Source organism: Neofelis nebulosa, chromosome X (assembly GCF_028018385.1).
Source record: "Neofelis nebulosa isolate mNeoNeb1 chromosome X, mNeoNeb1.pri, whole genome shotgun sequence".
Classification (NCBI taxonomy): Eukaryota; Metazoa; Chordata; class Mammalia; order Carnivora; family Felidae; genus Neofelis; species Neofelis nebulosa.
In genome coordinates, this window is record NC_080800.1 from 126,355,769 (window position 1) to 126,373,684 (window position 17,916).

General features: G+C 58.5%; 2 protein-coding genes and 1 long non-coding RNA gene across 6 annotated transcripts; 2 read left to right on the forward strand and 1 right to left on the reverse strand.

Moving 5' to 3' along the window:
- Positions 1-645: 645 nt before the first annotated feature.
- Positions 646-12,823, reverse strand: CCNQ (cyclin Q). Of its 2 annotated transcripts, none has more exons than XM_058712192.1 (5): positions 12,555-12,823; positions 8,812-8,995; positions 7,083-7,215; positions 4,568-4,795; positions 646-1,194 (listed from the first exon to the last, which is right to left on the reverse strand). In XM_058712192.1, exons 1-5 carry the CDS (start codon positions 12,670-12,672, stop codon positions 1,105-1,107), a joined length of 753 nt encoding a protein of 250 aa, XP_058568175.1. In that variant the 5' UTR covers positions 12,673-12,823; the 3' UTR covers positions 646-1,104. The 2 variants fall into 2 exon arrangements, with proteins under 2 accessions (XP_058568175.1, XP_058568176.1); XM_058712193.1 differs by having other exon boundaries at positions 646-1,134; positions 12,555-12,822.
- On the forward strand, positions 12,131-14,721 carry LOC131501813 (uncharacterized). The gene is made up of 3 exons (XR_009256898.1): positions 12,131-12,266; positions 13,561-13,839; positions 14,007-14,721. It is a non-coding gene; the product is annotated as an uncharacterized LOC131501813 (long non-coding RNA).
- Positions 14,722-14,961: 240 nt separating this feature from the next.
- On the forward strand, positions 14,962-17,303 carry LOC131501981 (uncharacterized). Of its 3 annotated transcripts, none has more exons than XM_058712568.1 (3): positions 14,962-15,799; positions 16,121-16,387; positions 16,895-17,303. In XM_058712568.1, exons 1-2 carry the CDS (start codon positions 15,143-15,145, stop codon positions 16,385-16,387), a joined length of 924 nt encoding a protein of 307 aa, XP_058568551.1. In that variant the 5' UTR covers positions 14,962-15,142; the 3' UTR covers positions 16,895-17,303. The 3 variants fall into 3 exon arrangements, with proteins under 3 accessions (XP_058568551.1, XP_058568550.1, XP_058568553.1); XM_058712567.1 differs by having other exon boundaries at positions 16,121-16,383; XM_058712570.1 differs by having other exon boundaries at positions 16,267-16,387.
- Positions 17,304-17,916: the final 613 nt, after the last annotated feature.

A 17,916-nucleotide genomic window follows, 5' to 3' on the forward strand; every position in this document is an offset into this window, starting at 1 on the left:
AGTAAACTCACGCAAGCCTCGCTGCCTGACTTGTCACCAGTGTGTGAGCCCTCCCTGTCTCCTCCACCAGAGACAAGCGCTTGGAGGCACCCTGGCCGACCCCAGGCATTGCAGCGGGTTCCCACACCTGTGGGCGCCGGAGGGCGTGGCAGCCAGTCCCCAGAGCCCATGCTCCGCTGGCCCTCACACCATCATGTGTTGAAGGACGGCCCCACCAATGTGTGTCGAGCCCAATGTGCATCCCCACGGAGAACAACCTAGGCTGCTCTGTTTCTCTGGGCAGCCCAAAGCAGTTCTTCTGGAAAAAGGGCCTTCTGGGTAGGTCAGGAGGGAGCCATGGCTCTGAGATTCTCTAGACTCTCCCAAAGTAAGCCTCGCTCGCTGAGCGGGACTGCCAGGCTCTGCGAATGTTCCAGTGGAGGAGCGAGGACACGTGGACTCCCTCGGGGCACGCCACCGTGACGTGAGCACACGCTGGGCCATCACGCCGTGAGAAAGCGATGGATACCCCTGCCCCCAAGAACACCGCAGGTGCACGAGGGGCAGTTCCGCCCAGAGAGAGCATTTTAGGGGAAACTGAGGCTGGGTGGCACCCATCAAAAGCCCAGAGCAGCACAGGCCACAGGGCAATGACAGGACATCACATTTGACTTGTATCATCTTTTATTATACAAAATAGAATTCCATCTATGTCACACATTCATCCTTTCTATAAATCTGGCTTTTAAAAAATCCCCAAGGGTGCAGTCTTATCTGTTCTCTGGTTTTCCTTCCAATGATGTCACAGCTCAACTGCATTTAGTGCCCTCTCAAAGGACAAAATCAGACAGGGACGCCTTGCGGGCCCTTCCCCTGGCCCGCCCCGGCCTGCCCGCAGGACGTATGGCTCCTGTCACCGTCTGGACCACAGCTGCTAGGGACAGTCAAAGCATGAGAATCAAAGTGGCAGCATATGTCATCGCCTTCACCAGCCTGTCTCCAGAAGCACAAAACCAGTCCTCGCAGCTGGTCCTCTGGGGACCAGCTGTCACGGCGATGTGGTGGCGCTGTCCCCAGGCGGCCGAGCATCCCGGGCTTCTCTTTGGGCAGGCCTGGACCAGGGCCTTAGGGGATCTCTGTGTCCATGGTATAAATCTGAATGAGATCAGACACAATGTTATCAATGATTGGCTTGGTAAGGTCGTCACTAAACACCTAGAAAGGAGAAGGAAAACAGGTTCTGATTAGACACCCTCTGCATCAGACAAGGCACCCTCCAGTAAGCGCGGAATCACACTGCATAGGGGAGACAGCCCGGGGACTTGGCTATCACAAATAATGGTGGCTCTCTGCAAAGCCAGTTTACTTCCAGCCTGCCAAGGCTGATCACAAAGCAGAGAACATTCCAGATGGAAGAGGACTTGGTGATCACCCAGTCCAGATGGGACAGGGAGTTGGTGACCGAGCTGGGCCAGGAGTCCATTTCCAGGGGTTAGCAGGCTAGATCACCCAAAGCCCCCTCCACCGTGGGCCGGGCCTGGAGAGCACCTGGGCCAGACGTCCTCCTGACTGTGCGCGAGAGCTCATCAAAGCGTAAAGTGAATCCCCAGGGACCCAAACCACGAGGAGTGTGCAGCTCGGGGCTAACCCTGCATGTTCCCAAGGAAGTTCTGGCCCTTGCCCAGCCCCTGGGAAAGGACTTCTAGGCCCCTGGCACATCCTGCCTGACGAGAGGGTCTCGGATTCCCTGAGGGCCCTGCCAGGCCGTCTGCACCGACAGCGTGATTCCTGGTGGGGCCCCGGCTTCACGTCTTGGGGGCAGAGACTGAGGATCTGAGGTCAGCCACGCGGGAGCCCCGGGCCCACAGGACCGACCCCCACTGAAGTCCCCGGACGCCGGCGCTCAGGGGAGCTTCCCCGGAGGCGGCATCCTGCGCGCCTCGTCGCGCGTCACCGCGGGACGGACCGCACTGCCCCACGACCCCCCTGGCCAGGGACCCGGAAGCCCGGCCCCGGTCTGTCCCGGACCCCGCCCTACGCCCCTTGGTCCTTGCTGACTACCCCCGTATCCTCTCACTGTAAGCAGCCATTGTAACGGCCACAACCACGAGTAGGACAGCTCTGCTGAGTTCCGTGGCCCTCCTAGTGCAGCACCGAGCCCTAGGGTGCTCTCGGGGACCCGTGATGACATGGAAAGTAAAAGGCAAAACAAGGAGATCTTGGTTTGATGCTGTGGCCCACCTCAGGCCCAGGGCTTGCTGCTTGGGGAACCAAAGTGCCAGGAGGGTTAAGGTTTTGGGCCGAGCCAGGGCAAAAAGTAGACCCGAGTCCACCCCCTCTACGGCCCCCAAAGAAAGCTAGGACCCTCCACAAGCCACTACTGCAGGTAGGAAACAGTGACCTGAAAATCCCCTAAGCCCTGGCTCACAGAGATTGGCCATCTCACCCCAGACTCTGGGTAGAAAATCAATGCTTCAGAAACATGTGTGTTCCTGGAGACCCCAAGCAGAGCAACACCGTTAAAAAGTAGTCCAGGGCCAGAAGCTGGAAGCAGCCCAAGCGTCCATCCACGGAGGAACGCGCAGACACAACGTGCTCGGTCCACAGCATGGAACAGAATTCAGCCTTAGCAAGGACAGAAATCCTGCACCTACTACAACATGCTACGGCTTGAGAGGCACTGCCCCGTCCGCCCAGCGGCCCGACACGGCTTGGCACAAAGGCCCGCCTCGCCACTGTCACACGCCAGTGCGGGCAGGCTGCTGGGGGAGAAGCACATCAGGCTCGACCGAGTGTCCCGCCCAGCCCCCAGGAGACAAGTGACCACAGACAGGCGGTTACTGCAAGGAGGAAAAGCGTTTCCCAGCTCAGACTTCAGTGTCCCGGGGCCGGGCAGGCGGGGGCGTCATCCGGAGCCGCTTATCATTAGGCAACTGGTCCTTGCACGTCACGAGCCCCAAGGGCAGCTTCGGCTGCTCCTGGCACGTGTGGCCCAGAGCCAGCCAGAACAGGTAAAGAGCTGAGTGAACGGGGATGCGCCACCCCGTCCTGCCCGGCACCTTTGGCTGGTGAGGGCCATGCACGGCAGCCAGAGGCAGCAAGGTGGCGCCCAGTGAAGTTCAGGAGCAAGTGAAAAGAAAGGAGAGAAGAAAGGAAGACACAAACAGAGGCGAGCGAGACGATGGGAAACAAGCGATGGCACCACAGGTCTAAGCAGCCCAGAGACGGGCTGCCGTGCCCACCAAACGTCCTGTGTGAGCAGGGCCAGGAAGTGGCAGCCCCTTGTGCTCCCACCCGATTCCAACAGAGCAGGGACACCACGGTCACGTGATCTGGAAGCCCCCGAGAAGCCCCAGCATGGAGCAAGATGCCTCTTCAACCCCATGCTGCCAGAGGAGGCGTGTCTCACCCGAGAGCGGGACGACACATGCGTGTGCTCAAGGGTGCACGAGCACCTACTATGTGTCAGTGTGCTCAAGGGTGCACGAGCACCTGCTATGTGCCAGCTCTAGGCCCTGGTCATAGGGCGGCTGATAGAGCAGACAACATCCTTGACCTCCAGGCACTGACAGTGCGATTGGGTGGGGGGTGGGCGGTTCCACAGGCAATAAAGGACATAGAACAAAAAGCAGGAAAAGCCGGGTGTCCGGGGAGGGCAAGCAGGCTGGGGGAGGAGCATCAGGAAAGGAGAGACATCATCCGAGCCAAGAGCGGCAGGAAGGGAGGGGCAGCCAGGAGCACACACGGGAAGGTACCCAGGTGGCATCCTCTGTTCATGAAACAGATGACACATTTTAGATTTCTGGCCACTGGGGGTTTTGCAGGGGACGAAACCTTCAGTCACCGAAAATACTGCTTGCAGAGGACCTCCTACAGGGCAAGGCCACACAATGAGGGGTTATGACAAAGGAGCAGCAAGCTTCAAGTATGGGAAAGGACAAACTGCAAATGATCTCCAAATTCCAAAGTCGATAGGGCTGCAGAAGTCCTTGAGGGCAGCAGCCCTTCCCACAGACTCGCCCTCTACAAACAGCACTGTGCATTCGGCAGGTCTGGGGGAGGCCAACGAATCTTCCAAGCACCAGGCTCCTTATCCACCCTCTAGCCACCCACCCAGCCCTCCACCCGTCTGTCATCTATCTACCTGTCTGTCATCAGTCCATCCTTTCAGAGGACCCCCTATAACTTCTCCTGATGCGAATCCATGCATATTAAGCCGTGATCTATGGTAAGCTCCCACTCGGTCCAATAAAAGTGCTCGGTTGAGCAAAGTGCCTCTCAAGTGGCGGCCATCCCCACCCCGGGACACTTGGTGATGTCCGGAGACACTTCTGGTCGCCATGATCGAGGCAGGGGATACTCCCGGCACCTACAGAGCGTGATCTAGCCCCCAACGTCCACAGGGCCAAGGTGGAGGGCCTCTCCTGCCTTAGACTACTGTGACGGGCGACGTTCGAGCTTCAATGTCCCGCAGTGGCACGTATCTCCCTTCACGGAGAATCACTACAAGCAGGCACAGGCACCCGGGTACCGGGACTCCTGAAAGTCCTCAGGCGAAGGAAAGCAGAACACTCAGCAGTCACCTCACCTGCCACCACGGCTTCTCGGCCTCGGCCTCGGCGGGCACCTCGACCCCGTAGGCCTGCAGGGCCAGGTGGAGCACTGCCACGGCTATGTGCTGAGCCCGGAACCGGAGGCACAGCCCCCCATGGTAGCTGTCCCGCAGCAGGGCCCAGGCAGTGACGGAAATGGGGGTCCGCTGCCAGCTGTAACGATTCAGCCAGTTCTTGAGGGAAATCAGGTAGTGGAGCAGGTACTGCAAAGACACACCAGTCAGCCGGTTGGCCTTCAGGGCTCCAGTCCCTAGCCACCTGCCTCCCCACTGCGAGGCGCTGTGGCCCCCGCGTCCACCCGCCACTCTCTGCTCAAGCCCTCCAACGGCTCCCTGTGTCACTTAGGAAAAAGCCCCGCTGGGGGCGCCTGGATGGCTCAGTCAGCTGAGCACGTGACTTTTGATCTCAGCTCAGGTCTTGACCTCAGGGTTGTGAGTTCGAGCCCCATGTGGGGCTCCACACTGGGCGTGAAGCCCACTTCAAAAAAAAAAAAAAATGAAAAAAGCCCCAGTATCTTCCACTGGCCCCCAAGCCCTGCCAGCCCTGCCCTGCCCCACCCCCTACCATGTGGGAACAGGCCAAGCACGGTTCCCTCATGGCCTGGTCATTTACTGCTCCCTCTGCCTGAAATCATCTCTCCCCACTGAGCCGGTCCCTGTGTGCCCACCCACCGTCAACTGGCGGCCCCGCTCCCGGAACCCGCCTGGGCCGCTCTCGATGGCCACCCGTGCCACAGTCCATCTCCATCACGGGCCCCTGCTCTCGTCATCGTCAGAGGTCATTCGGCACATCCCCCTGCCCAACTCCACACCGGCGCCAGAAATCGCGCCCTCGTCTTCCGGTCCAAACATCGTGCCAGCCTGTGCGCCCAGCCTGAGGTCGGGGACTGCCCAGAGACAGGACGCCTGCTTTCAGGGGGACTAAAACTGGTGACTGTGTGTCCCGGTACAGCCCTTGGCTGTAAACTCTTAACGACCTGTCGGCTCAGCTCCCTGTCAGCTCTCGCTCTGGGAAGACAGCCGCTTTGCTTGAACCGCCCGGTCCACAGGCGTGAACACACAGGCGCGGGACTCTTGCACGCCATGGGACAGGGGGCTCAACTGCTGCCCTACACCCCGTCCCAACCCGACGGAAGGGGAAGGCCACTAGGCTCAGGGTAACGCTGAGCCCCGCTCCCCTGCCCGATTACCCCCTTGGCCGCTGCCGCTCGTCCTCAGACTTGGTGCCACGAGTGCCCCCCCTAGAGCCAGAGCGGCTGCTGCCTTTCCCATGCATCATGCCACCAAATGAAAGCACAACTGTTTCAAAATCTCCACCAGGGGCTTCTGGGATAGGAAAGGCGGTTTGGAAGGGGGGGGGGCGGGGGGGGCGGAGATTACAAGAACCCCCCGGGGGTGATGGGGTGCTTTTATATTTTAACTGCGCTGGCAAACAGATGAAGGCAGTGACGTGACGAAATGGTGTGGCACCGTGCAGTACAAGTAAGAAGCAACAACCCCGGTAACGACTACAGGGTCCCACAGTGTCTCTGTCCCAAGTAGGATTCTCTGTTACTTCCTCCGACTGCTTGTAAATCTACAATTACCTCAATACAAATTTCAGTTGGGTTTTTTATTTATTTTTTTAACGTGCATCTATTTTTGAGAGAGAGAGACAGAGCATGAGTGGGGGAGAGACAGAGACAGGGAGAGACGGAATCGGAAGCAGGCTCCAGGCTCTGCGCTGACAACACAGAGCCCGATGCGGGACTCAAACTCACGAACCGCAAGATCATGACCTGAGCCAGATTCAGAAGCTTAACTGACTGAGCCACCCAGGCGCCCCAATAAAACTTTCAATCAGAAAAGAGGCAAAATCCTGGTCAAGACACCCCCGTCCCAACCCCCCACTGCCCCACATGTGTCCCTGCAGGCCACCTTTCCAAGCTGCCCACATGGGGGCCTGGACCCCAAAGTATCACCACATCCAAGTACTCAAAGGGTGTCACACAGTCCTGCTGGGCCTTGTCGATTCCTAGCCGTTAAAAGTGTGCCACTCAACTCTGTGACTCAGCTCGTCTTGTGGGTTTGTAAGCACAGCTGAGCAGGATGTGAGCTCTGCAGCCGAGCAGCACCTCTCAGGGACAGGGCCTCGGGGAGATCACGAAAGCAACCCCGTTTCCCCGTGGTCCACTGAGCATACCATCTATGTGGGTCACGGGGTCTGCCAGGGCTTTGGAGAATCACACGGATCTCGGCTTGTGGCCTTGGCCACGCAGGCAGAAAGGCAGACGCCGACATCGGAACTGCCCGAGAGAACCCTGAAAGCGGAACAAGCGAGGCCACCAAGCCAGTCACCGTGTGCAGCCGGGGGCCCCCAGTTCCCAGAGGTGGCTCTGCTCTGCCTCGCACACCCGACATGTTCTTGAGGGTTCAGTGGGTGCCGTCTCAGGACAAAAGAGAAAAATGAGCTCGTGCCTCCGGAGACAGTTGCCAATTCCCCAGCATGTACCTTGTGTGGGTGCTGGAAGGAGACTTGGAAACGCAGGACTCTCAGCATGAGGAGTTCACACTGCACTATACTGTCCCGCAGGGCCCAGAAGCGGGAGTCCAGCTCCAAGGGTTCACTGCCCGGGTGAAAGTACCTGCACGGAGAGACAGCAACGCTTATGGCAGCCAGGGAAGTTTCCGTGAGGAGCCCCTCGAGTCGGGTGACATCCAGATACACACTGCAGCGTTCTTCGGCCCAGCCTACTTATGTTTTGCTTTCGTTTTTGTTTTCTTGAGTAAGAGATAGCGCGCGAGTGGGAGAGGGGCAGAGAGAGAGGGAGACGCAGAATCCGAAGCGGGCTCCAGGCTTTGAGCTGTCGGCACACAGCCCGCTGTGGGGCTCCAACCCACGATCCGTGAGATCGTGACCTGAGCGCAAGCCGGACGCTTAACCGACTGAGCCACCCAGGCGCCCCTCCTACTTATGTTTTTATAAGTCATCCTTCATTTATACGTCTAGGATACGGCATCAGAACAGTAACCAGCAGACAAAAAGCAGCCCGCTTCTGGCTTTAGCCCTGACGGGCTGTACCAATCCCTCGGCAAGAGGTCAAGTGTAAAGATGACCTCTCTGCACCTGCTCCGGAGGGACCGGAAGCTCTTACTCTGGGCCCAAGGAAGGCGTGTAAACACATCATGGGGCTGCTGCGTGCAGAAGACTCCATGTATTTCAGCTGTTTGTTTCCCGGACCCTACTGTCCTTATTGGCACCCTATACATCCACGACAGTCCCAGCTACGCAGGATCACCAACATGTACGGATTCCCACTCAAGGGACCAAAATTCTCTGCCGATGATTCAGCCTCCCTAGCTCTTCACTCACGGTCCAACCTCCCCACAGAACACCCCCCCCCGCCCCCACTGGGTGCCATGTCTAATCAGTGATCCACACAATGTCCCCTCTGCCGGTCCTCCCTGCTGGGGACCTGGCAATTACAGGTGGACTCTGGCGGCCCTCCCTTGGTTCCCTCGCCTGTTCTGCTCTTCGTCTTGAACGGTACGCTGTGAGCCTGTCATGCTTGGGGGGTAAGGAGTGCCTTTTCTGCTCCCTGTTTATTAAAAGAGAAGCAGCAGAAAACAGTTTTCTTTTCTAATCATGAGTTTCTAGAAAGGTTATGCCATGCTGCTATCAGTAACTCTCCATAAATTGCTTCCTCCCGGGCCCACTGGCTCTCCGTGCGGCCCGGCTGGCTGGACCCCCACGTCCTTCTGCGATAGGAACAGGGCTACTTGCACCCCGAGGTGCCGCCCACAGAGCACCGCGCCCACACGGGGACAAGAGATGCTTGCCAGCAACTCTGACTCCGTTTCTCACACCATCTCAATAAAGTAATTGCCTGACTCAGTCCACACAACACAACTGGTTTGATCCATCCGGTCCAAAAGTCCAGGTGAATCCTCTTTGATACATCTCTCCAAGATCCCCGTGCTCTAGGCATGTCCCCCAGCCCATGACGCCGGGGCCTCTGCCATACCCAAGTCCTCCGCACTCCTTTGGCCTGTGACGCCTCCCTTCATCTGGCCTCGCTTTCTCTCCCACTGACCCCCATGGCTTTCTGACGGGCTCATTCCTGCCTCTGCTGCTAGTGCTTCTTGCCCCAGTTCGAGACCACCCCCCCGCTCCCGGCCGGGGCTTCCTTCTGAGCTCGACAGCTGGCACCTCTCAAATGCCTGCACCCGGGAGCCATTACCTGTTGGACACGTTGATGATGTCACGAGTGCGCAGGTGCTGTTCCTCCACTTTGCCGGCCAAGTAAAGGGCAGACATGGCGACCAAGTAGGGGTCATAGGCGTCCAGGGTGATCTCGCAGAAGAACTTATGGTAAATGGTGCAAGCAGTGGCAACGGCAATGGACTGCATCCCTAGCTTGACACCTACCGAGAGAAAGCAGGCAGGAGAGGAGTCGGATCCAGCGCCCGCCCTCGGCCTAAGTGAGCGGGGAGGCACGGGTCGGCCCGGAGGGTGTATGCCCCTCGCTCAGACAAGCCCCAGGCCCTGGAGCCCAGCTGGCTGTGGCTGCTGGGTCTTCCGCTGGGTCCTCGACCCGAGGGGTTCTGAGCCAGGCTTCTCAGATTCTAATGGGCTAACAAGCCCCCCGGGGGTGGGGGGGGGAGTGCTCAAATGCAGATCCCACACTTCCACCAAGCCCCCCCCCCACCACCACCACCGAGACACCCGAGCTACGGAACTGAAGACCATATAAGGACAAGCAAGGCTTCAGACTAGTCCTCACTTAGCACTTGGGCCTATCAGCTTCCACACAACATCGCCAGCATCGTGGCCGGGACCACACCCGGCCGTGTGTCCGCTGCTACCTTACCAAACATTTAACTAGAGGTCACCCCCACCCCCATGGCGCACCCAACAAAAATCCTGCCGAGATGACAGCAGGTGAAAAAGCCCTCTACCACAAAGTCCCAGTGTTGCCAACTAAAGATTTTACTCAGCCCTGGTTTCCTTGTCTGAAAGTGAAAAAAGGTGAAAACCCAGCAGGGTCGTTGCCAAAGGCAACTGCAGGCAGAGCAGGGAAAATAGCAACACCTGTGACCTCAGACAGCACCCCCCCCCCTCCTGGGGAAGGACAGTGACACCCTGAAAAGGGAACGGAACTCCAAAACCGGAACACGTGCTGGTTTGATTTGGGGGTTAAAGCCCAGCTCCCACCCCACCTCTGGACGGCTCCTAAGGTAACCACTGCACTGGGTCCCAGAACCAATGATATAAATTCGCCACGAGCAGGGTTAAGAAGAGAAGGTTAGGGGCGCCTGGGTGGCTCAGTCGGTTGCGCGTCCGACTTTGGCTCAGGTCACGATCTCGCGGTTTGTGAGTTCGAGCCCCGTGTCGGGCTCTGTGCTGACAGCTCAGAGCCTGCAGCCTGCTTCGGATTCTGATTCTGGGTCTCCGGCTCTCTCTGCCCCTCCCCCATTTGTGCTCTGTCTCTATCAAAAATAAATAAAATGTAAAAAAAAAAATTTTAAGAAGAGAAGGTTAAATGACTCCCAATAGACTGAAAGAAGGTGGCAATCACATGCAATATCGGCCAAGGCGTAGGAGTTTCCTGGGGCTACTGCAACCAATGACCACAAAGTCAGTGGCTTCAAACATTGTTTCTCTCTCACTGGGTGTGGTGAGAAGTCTGAAATGAGTCTTAGAGGGCTAAATTCCAGGTGTCAGCAGGGCGGGTTCCTTCTAGAGCCTGCAGGAGACAATGTTTCCTTGCCGTTTCCAGCTTCTAGACGTGTCTGCAATCTTCTATGCTCCCATCGTTACATGGACTTCTCGGCCTGTCACTTTGGCCTCTCTCGTTAAGGATATGACAGGTGTGGGGCGCCTGGGTGGCTCAGTCGGTTAAGCGGCCAACTTCGGCTCAGGTCATGATCTCGCGGTCCGTGAGTTCGAGCCTGGCGTCGGGCTCTGTGCTGACCGCTCAGAGCCTGGAGCCTGTTTCAGATTCTGTGTCTCCCTCTCTCTCTGACCCTCCCCCGTTCATGCTCTGTCTCTCTGTCTCAAAAATAAATAAACGTTAAAAAAAATTAAAAAAAAAAAAAGGATGTGACAGGTGTGATTATCTCAGGCCTAGTGAATAATCTAGGATAGTTGCCCCATATCAAGATGCTTAATCCCACCTCCAAATGTCCTTTGCTACCTGAGGTAAGTCACAGGTCCTGTGAATTAGGATGGGGACATCTTTGCAGGACTAGTGTTTAGCGTCACACAGAGGGCTAGGGCATGTGCAACACATTGTATAAAGAAGTCCTTTAAGGGGCGCCTGGGTGGCTCAGTCGGTTAAGCGGCCGACTTCGGCTCAGGTCATGATCTCACGGTCTGTGAGTTCGAGCCCCGCGTCGGGCTCTGTGCTGACAGCTCAGAGCCTGGAGCCTGTTTCAGATTCTGTGTCTCCCTCTCTCTGACCCTCCCCTGTTCATGCTCTGTCTCTCTGTCTCAAAAATAAATAAACGTTAAAAAAAAAATTTAAAAAAAAAAAAAAAGAAGTCCTTTAAGAGTGGTACCTCGAAGAGCTCTTAGCAGTTCAAGATTTGAATTTCAGTTACATAGACAGTTTCTGCAGGGGACCCCTCGCTCCTAGAGGTGTCAGATAAGGTGGTATCACTGCACATGACCCTCCAAGTCTTGTTCTAATTTTTAAATTTTTTAAAATGTTTTCAACGTTTATTTATTATTAAGAGACAGAGCGTGAACAGGGGAGGGGCAGAGAGAGAGGGAGACACCGAATCCAAAGCAGGCTCCAGGCTCCGAGCTGTCGGCACAGAGCCCGACGCGGGGCTCGAACTTTGGAAGTGTGAGATCATGGCCTGAGCTGAAGTCGGATGCCTAACGGACCAAGTCACCCAGGCGCCCCCCTCCTCGTCTTGTTTTCTGTGGCAAATGCTCAAAGCACCGCCCGCTTCCCTGGTGTCCAGGGCCCGTCCAAGCACACGCACGGCAGCATCTGAGCGGTCGCTGCCATCCTCCTTCGGACGTTGTGCCACTCTTCCTCGAAATGAAATGTACAGGGGCGCCTGGTGGCGCAGTCGGTTAAGCGTCCGACTTCAGCCAGGTCACGATCTCGCGGTCCGTGAGTTCGAGCCCCGCGTCAGGCTCTGGGCTGATGGCTCGGAGCCTGGAGCCTGTTTCCGATTCTGTGTCTCCCTCTCTCTCTGCCCCTCCCCCGTTCATGCTCTGTCTCTCTCTGTCCCAAAAATAAATAAAAAAAAAAAAAACGTTGAAAAAAAAAAAAAGAAATGAAATGTACAGATCACTGGGCTTAACTGTCCTGCATCATTTCCACGGGCTCTGCTGACCTTGACTTGACGGCCGACTCCCCCAAACCCCTTTCCCGGCATAGTGCACACGAAGTAACAAAGATCGGAAATAAAGTGTGTGCCAGCCGAGCAAGATAATGTTGCCAGAGACGGAAACAATGTTTCCACAGGAACCTCCTTCGCTTCATTGTGTCGCCTTTAGGAGTAGCCGCGCCCGACACCCGTGTGGACACCCTGGTGGGGCTCAACACGCCAGCCGCACCCTGGGTCCGCGGTGTGACGCGACCTCGGTGACAAGGGTCGTCAGGAGCGTCACCAAGGGCCGCGCCAAAAGCCTCCACGCGACCCAGCGCGCGGGCAGGCAGGCGTGCCCGAAGGCACGGTAGGCCACCCGGCCGCGGGCACCCCGACTCGGCCACCTCCTAGCTGGGGCCGGCCCCTTTCCACGTCCTCTCCTTGGGCCCCCGCGCCCGGGCGAGACACGGCCGTGACCGTGGCCGCCTCGCGGCTCAAAGCCTAGCACGCGGGGCGCGGACGCACCGGGGCCTGTGCCCCCGAGCCGGGCCTGTCCCCCTGGGCCAGGCCGGCCGCGCCAGCCCCGCGTCGTGCGCGTCCCCTCTGCGCGCGGCGGCCTCCCGGGGCGCCAAGCCCGCCTCCCCGCCGCGGTTACCTGCCTCCATGATGAACCGCGTCACTCGGAAGTGCACCCTGGCCTCGGGCGCCGGCCGCCCCTCGGCACCCCGCGCCTTGTCCCCTGCTCCGCCACTGTCGGGACCAAAGGCCTCCATGAGGCCCCGCCCCGCGGCCCCAGACCCCCCCCCCCCCCCCGCCGTAAGGAGAAGGGGCCTGCGCGCGCGGCGGCCGGGTCCGGGGGGTCCTCGCGACCCGCGCGGCCGCCCCGTCCCGTCCCGGCCCGCCCCGGCCCGCCCCGGCCCGTCCCCCAGCCCGCCCCAGCCCGTCCCCCGGCAGCAACCCCCCTCCCCAGGGGAGGGGGTGGAAATGACCGCCAGGCCGCGCGCAGGCGCGGGCGCAGGCGCACAGGCCGGGCCGGCTGGGAGGCTGGCTGGCGCCCGCCCTGTCCCCGAACACCACGTGCCTCGCCCTAGAGCGCTGACGCCCCGCCCCTGGGAGCCCAGTATCCCGCCCCCGAGAGCCTCAAGTCCCGCCCCCGGGAGCCGCACGCCTAGTGCCCGTGCAGCCCGGGACCCGCTGGGCCGCTTCGCGAGGTCACGGGCACCCCCAGGCATCTTAGCCGCAAGCCCCCTAGGTCCCTCTAAGGTGTCCTTCCAGCCTGCTGGCCCAGCGGGGTTTAGGACTGGGAGAGCTGGCGGCGTCTGCCAACCCCGGGGCCAGGGGCGCTTACGGGTGCTTTCGCTGGGACTCCAGCGGCTCCCAGCAGAAGAAAGCGTGTGAGTCAGTGTCAGCGTGCGTAAACGCTGAATCCCGCGTTACCAAAGTCCCCAGACAGGCAGATGAGCCCCGAAAGGGAATGTGCCAAGAATGACTGCATCACGGGGTTTTGTCTCTGGGGTCTTCCTCTGCGTCCCTGAGAGGTCTGGCTTCCGCTCACCTTCCCAGCCTGGCACACGTTAGGAGCTCACCAAATGAATGAACGTTGTGAACCACCCAACTCACAATGCCATGTCACGCTTCCTTTGTGTGCCTTCCACAAGCAGGAAATCATGCATCGGGCCTCAGATATGCAGCACCAAAGGGACTCCGCAGCCAACGACTCAGACCATCTGGGTGGTTCTGATACAGCCGGATGGTTGCCATGATTTGAGAGAGTTGAGAACCTTGAGAGGAAAAAGCCACTGCTCCCAAGCTCTTCCGCCAGGGTGACCGGACTCCGCCGACGAGCCTCACGCGTCCGGGACAGCCTCGTCTCCTTCCTCAGCTGGCCCGAGTCTTCTCTCCACACCAGCTGGGGTTGTTTCCTGTGGCTGCCGTCACAGGTGACCCCAAAGTGAGGGACTTAAAACAAATCTTTCCTCTTCCAGCTGCTGGTGGCCCCAGGTGTTCCTTGGCTCGTGGCCACATCCCTTCGGTCTCTGCCTCTGTTCTCACCTGGCCTTCTCCTCTGTGTGTCTGTGTGTCTCCCGTTTCTCTATTACCAAATAAGGTCATGGGCACAGGTTCCAGGGGTCACGACACAGGCACGTCTTTTAGGGGGCTACTCTTCGGTCCACAATACCAACCACCAGCCAGAGGGAGCTTCCCGAAACGTAAGCCAGAACGGACTCTGCCCTGCCTACCACCTCCCAGGGCCCCTTCAGCTAACGGCTCTCGGCTCCCACCGCTTTGCCGTCCGTGCCAACAGCCTGGCGCGGCTCCCCGGAGGTGGTAGTCTGCCACCTGAGGGTCTTCAAAATGTTCGGCCAAGGGGAGGGACTCGCGCCGCCTACCCTGTCCCCAGCTCTTGCTGTCTGCGGCAAGGCGCGGGCCCCCTGGGCAGAGTACCTGTGTGCGCTGTGCGTTTGTGTGCGGGTGCGCGTGCGGGTGGAGGGACTCAGGGCCCCAAGCCCCCTGTGCAGCTAACCCCCGTCATGCCTGGAGCACCGTGTCACTGCTGACTGTCCCCTACCCGAGGCCGAAACCCAGACCACGCAGAATGGCAGCCGAAAGCGGCATACCATGCACGCCACCCCCCACACTCACCCACAAACGTGCACACGCATCAGGCACGCCCCCCTCCCCGCGCACACAGAGGGCTGCACCGTGCATACACGTTACACACCCAAATCCTATCACTCTGTCCTCTGGCCCCCGGCCGGAGGCCTGCCGGTGACCTCCTCATCCCCCGTGTTTGTCAGTTAAACAGCACGGCTTGAACTCCTCCTTCCCGCACTGCCCCCCCCCCCCCCGGGCCTTTTGTGGTGTGAAGTCTCAGCTCAGCAAGTAATAGGTGCCTGTGAATGTGAGTCAAGGGAATGACTCAATGAACACATTAATTTTTAAAACCCTGGGTCACAGGGCACCCTCCTGGCAGGCAGCCTGGACACAGTGGTTGACAAATGAATAATTCACTAGCCACCGGTCGGAGCCAGCAAACCTCCAGGCTGCTTGGCTCTCCCACCACCAAGCCACACCCACGGTGCCGGCCCTCCCTTCCCGGTCACCTGTCACCACTCCCCGAACGTGGCTTCCCCCCTCTCACCACCCGCCCATCCCCTGACCTTGCCCCGGGGATTATCTCCAGACCCTGTACAGAGAAGGATTCTGTGACATTTGCCAACACTTCCTCCAATTGCCTTGGCAATGGCGCCGTCTCCTAATGAGGGAGGGAGGGCTCGGGCTGAGGCTCAAAGGGTGGGGCAGAGAAGGGAGAGACGCACTGGGGGCGCAGGGGAGAGGCCGTGTCCAGGCCAGGCCACCGGAAGGCTGGGTGGTCTTCATCAAACACAGGGGATGATTTCCAAAGTGCTGACCCTGCCCACCTCCTCCCCAGTGGCCTTCACCCTGGGAGCGGTCGGTTGGAGAGCAGCGTCATCCAAGTCCAGTCCCATCACCTGTCCTTGGAACCTGAGAACGTCACTCCGCTGTCACCCCTTCTTGCCCACCTCGCCCCCTCTCCTCCAACACCTCCCGGGCCTCCGATCGCTCGCCATCAGCGAGCCCAACCGCCTTCCTCTGGGTCTGCCTCCGGGTTTCCGCTGCCCTCTTCCCTACTGCCCTTCTCAGCTCTGCAACTCAGAAGCCGTGGGTGTCCCCGGACGCCACAGGCTCCTGCCTGCTCTGCCCATGGCCCCCTGCACCCGGCCCCTGCTGCGTGACACTGTCCCCCGCCCACACTATCTGTCTCTTGGTCCGTTTGGGCTACTACAGCCAAATACCACAGACTCGGTGGCTCATCTCTTTCTCAAATTTCCGGAGGCGGGAAGTCCAAGACCAGTGCACCGGGACAGTTGGCTTCTGGTGAGGACCCTGTTCCGGGTTGCAGAAAGCCAAGTTCTCACCGTGTTCTCACATGGTAGGAGGGGCAAACCACCGTCTGGGGTTTCTTTTATAAGAGTACTGATTCCATTCATGAGGCTCTGCCCTCGGGAGCTACTCAGCCGCCCCCCTCCGAATACCATCACCTCGGCCATTTGGTTTCACCATGCGGGTTTGGGAGGAGGGACACATTCAGACCCTAGGCCCACTGAGGTCATGTGCCACTTCCAAGCTATCTCCTCCCAGCGACACCTGTGGCAGGCGACCTCCCTGTAATGCAGGGTCTGGCTCCTTACTTTAAAGTGTGATGGCCGACAGCTTCGAAGCCTCATCCTCCCTGTCCCTTGTGCCCCACACGGGGGCAAGCTGATGTCAAAGCCTCCGGGCTCCCTTCCTCGGCATCAGAGGGGAGTTCGCACCACCCACAGGAACCCCCGCCCCTGCTCTAGCTCCAAACAAGACAGAGACACCCCCCCACCCCCCGCCCAGTCTCCTTTCCATGCCCTCTCAAGTCGTCTTCTGACTACCTTGGGGGCCTGCCGTGCGATCCCAGGAAGCCTCAGTGTGTGAGTAAGGAACCTTTTCAGAACCTCTTGGGGGGTGTGGTGCCATCAGTCTCCATGCCCAAGGCAAATTTGGGGTGGGAGGTCAATCCCGTTTCTAAAGGGGGACCACAACACACTCCTTCCTGCCCCAAACACTCTCCTCTTGTGGACTCATCGCCCCCACTCTCCTGGCTCCCTGCCTCCCTCCCCCACGGACTGAGTGCCTGCATGAGCCAGGCTCAGGCCTGCTGCTGGGACGAAGCAGACAGGGTCTCCCTTCAGTTGCCTTGCCCTCCTCCCCCACCTCGCATGCTGCACACAAAGCAACCTTTGTCAAACCAAAGTCTGGTCGGGGGCCCTCCCTTCTCAGAGCCTGCAAAGCCATATTAGCTGCCTGGACACAGCTCTATTTACCTGGCAGGTCAGGGTTCAGTTTTACTAAAGAAGGTGGAAGTTTCCTTACAAGTGGGGAAACTGTGGGGATAATGGCTCTTGGTTAATCTACTACCTGAGATTATTTCCTTTTTCACAGTTTTGAGTAAAAACCAGCTCTACAGAGAGAAATATTGAACAGCTCTGAACACCCATGAGATCTCGTGTGACCAAGTTGGACCCCAGAAGTGTGGAGAGTCGGCATGAGGGTTAGAAAACCCACTCCAGCAATAGATATGTACAAATAGCTGCTACAGCTCCAGAGACAAAAAGTAGATTCGTGGGTGCCAGGGGCTGGGAGAGGGTGGGAGGGGTGTTGGGGGAGCAACGGAAGTAACTGTTAATAGGGACAGGGCTTCTTTGGGGAAGTGATAAACACGTTCCGGAATTAGATTGTGGTGATGGTGGCACAAGTCTGGATATACTAAAAACCATTGCATTGTATAGTTTAAATGGGTGCATTTTATGGTATGTGAATTATATCTCAATAAAGCTGCTGTGTAGAAACATTACCATGGATAGCTGTGCCACCAAGGACAAAATCCTCCCATGGGGAGAAGGCGTTTCAGAAGGGAGAGCCAAAGACTGGCCAGCAAAGGGAATCAGAGGGCAGAGCCGTGCTGGTGGAGCGACCACAAGGTGTTCTTCAAAGAGCTAAGGCTCTGCGTGGACAAGCACACGGACCCATGCAGCAGAAGCTGACAAGCCGGGGGGAGGGCAGTAGGACAGCTGCAGCGAGGGTGGTGACACTGTGCTACAGAAAGGTCCGGGGACCCTGGGGAAGACAGGGAGTTCAGGGAGGACCCAGAGGTGTAACACATGCCCTCAAAGTCCAGAAATGGGGCTAACGGTATCAATTCTGAAACCCAAGACTCTGATAGGTGAGGCCCCTTGACAAGGAAAGCTTGGGTCTGGTGGAAACATCCTGCCTGTCATTCTGCTTACCCGAGGCCCTCCACCCAGACTGAAAGTCGATGCAGACAGACATCTTGACCCGAGTCCATCTGATGGGTGATCTCCTTAACCCATAGGCCACTTGAAAACAGAGACAGGGACCAGAGCGATGTGGCCCCAAGCCAAGGGATGCCTGGAACTACCGGAGGCTGGGAGACTCCTCGCCTC

Bases quoted from the DNA above. Each gene is read 5' to 3' on its own strand.
- CCNQ (XM_058712192.1), bottom strand. From the start codon at position 12,672: ATGGAGGCCTTTGGTCCCGACAGTGGCGGAGCAGGGGACAAGGCGCGG. The intron at 7,216-8,811 runs GTAATGGCTCCC...CTCTCCGTGCAG, and splicing joins ATCATCAACGTGTCCAACAG to GTACTTTCACCCGGGCAGTG. The intron at 4,796-7,082 runs GTACATGCTGGG...GTGTCTTTGCAG, and splicing joins CCTTCCAGCACCCACACAAG to TACCTGCTCCACTACCTGAT.
- LOC131501981 (XM_058712567.1), top strand. From the start codon at position 15,143: ATGGCGCCGTCTCCTAATGAGGGAGGGAGGGCTCGGGCTGAGGCTCAA. The intron at 15,800-16,120 runs GTGAGGACCCTG...CTTACTTTAAAG, and splicing joins ACCGGGACAGTTGGCTTCTG to TGTGATGGCCGACAGCTTCG.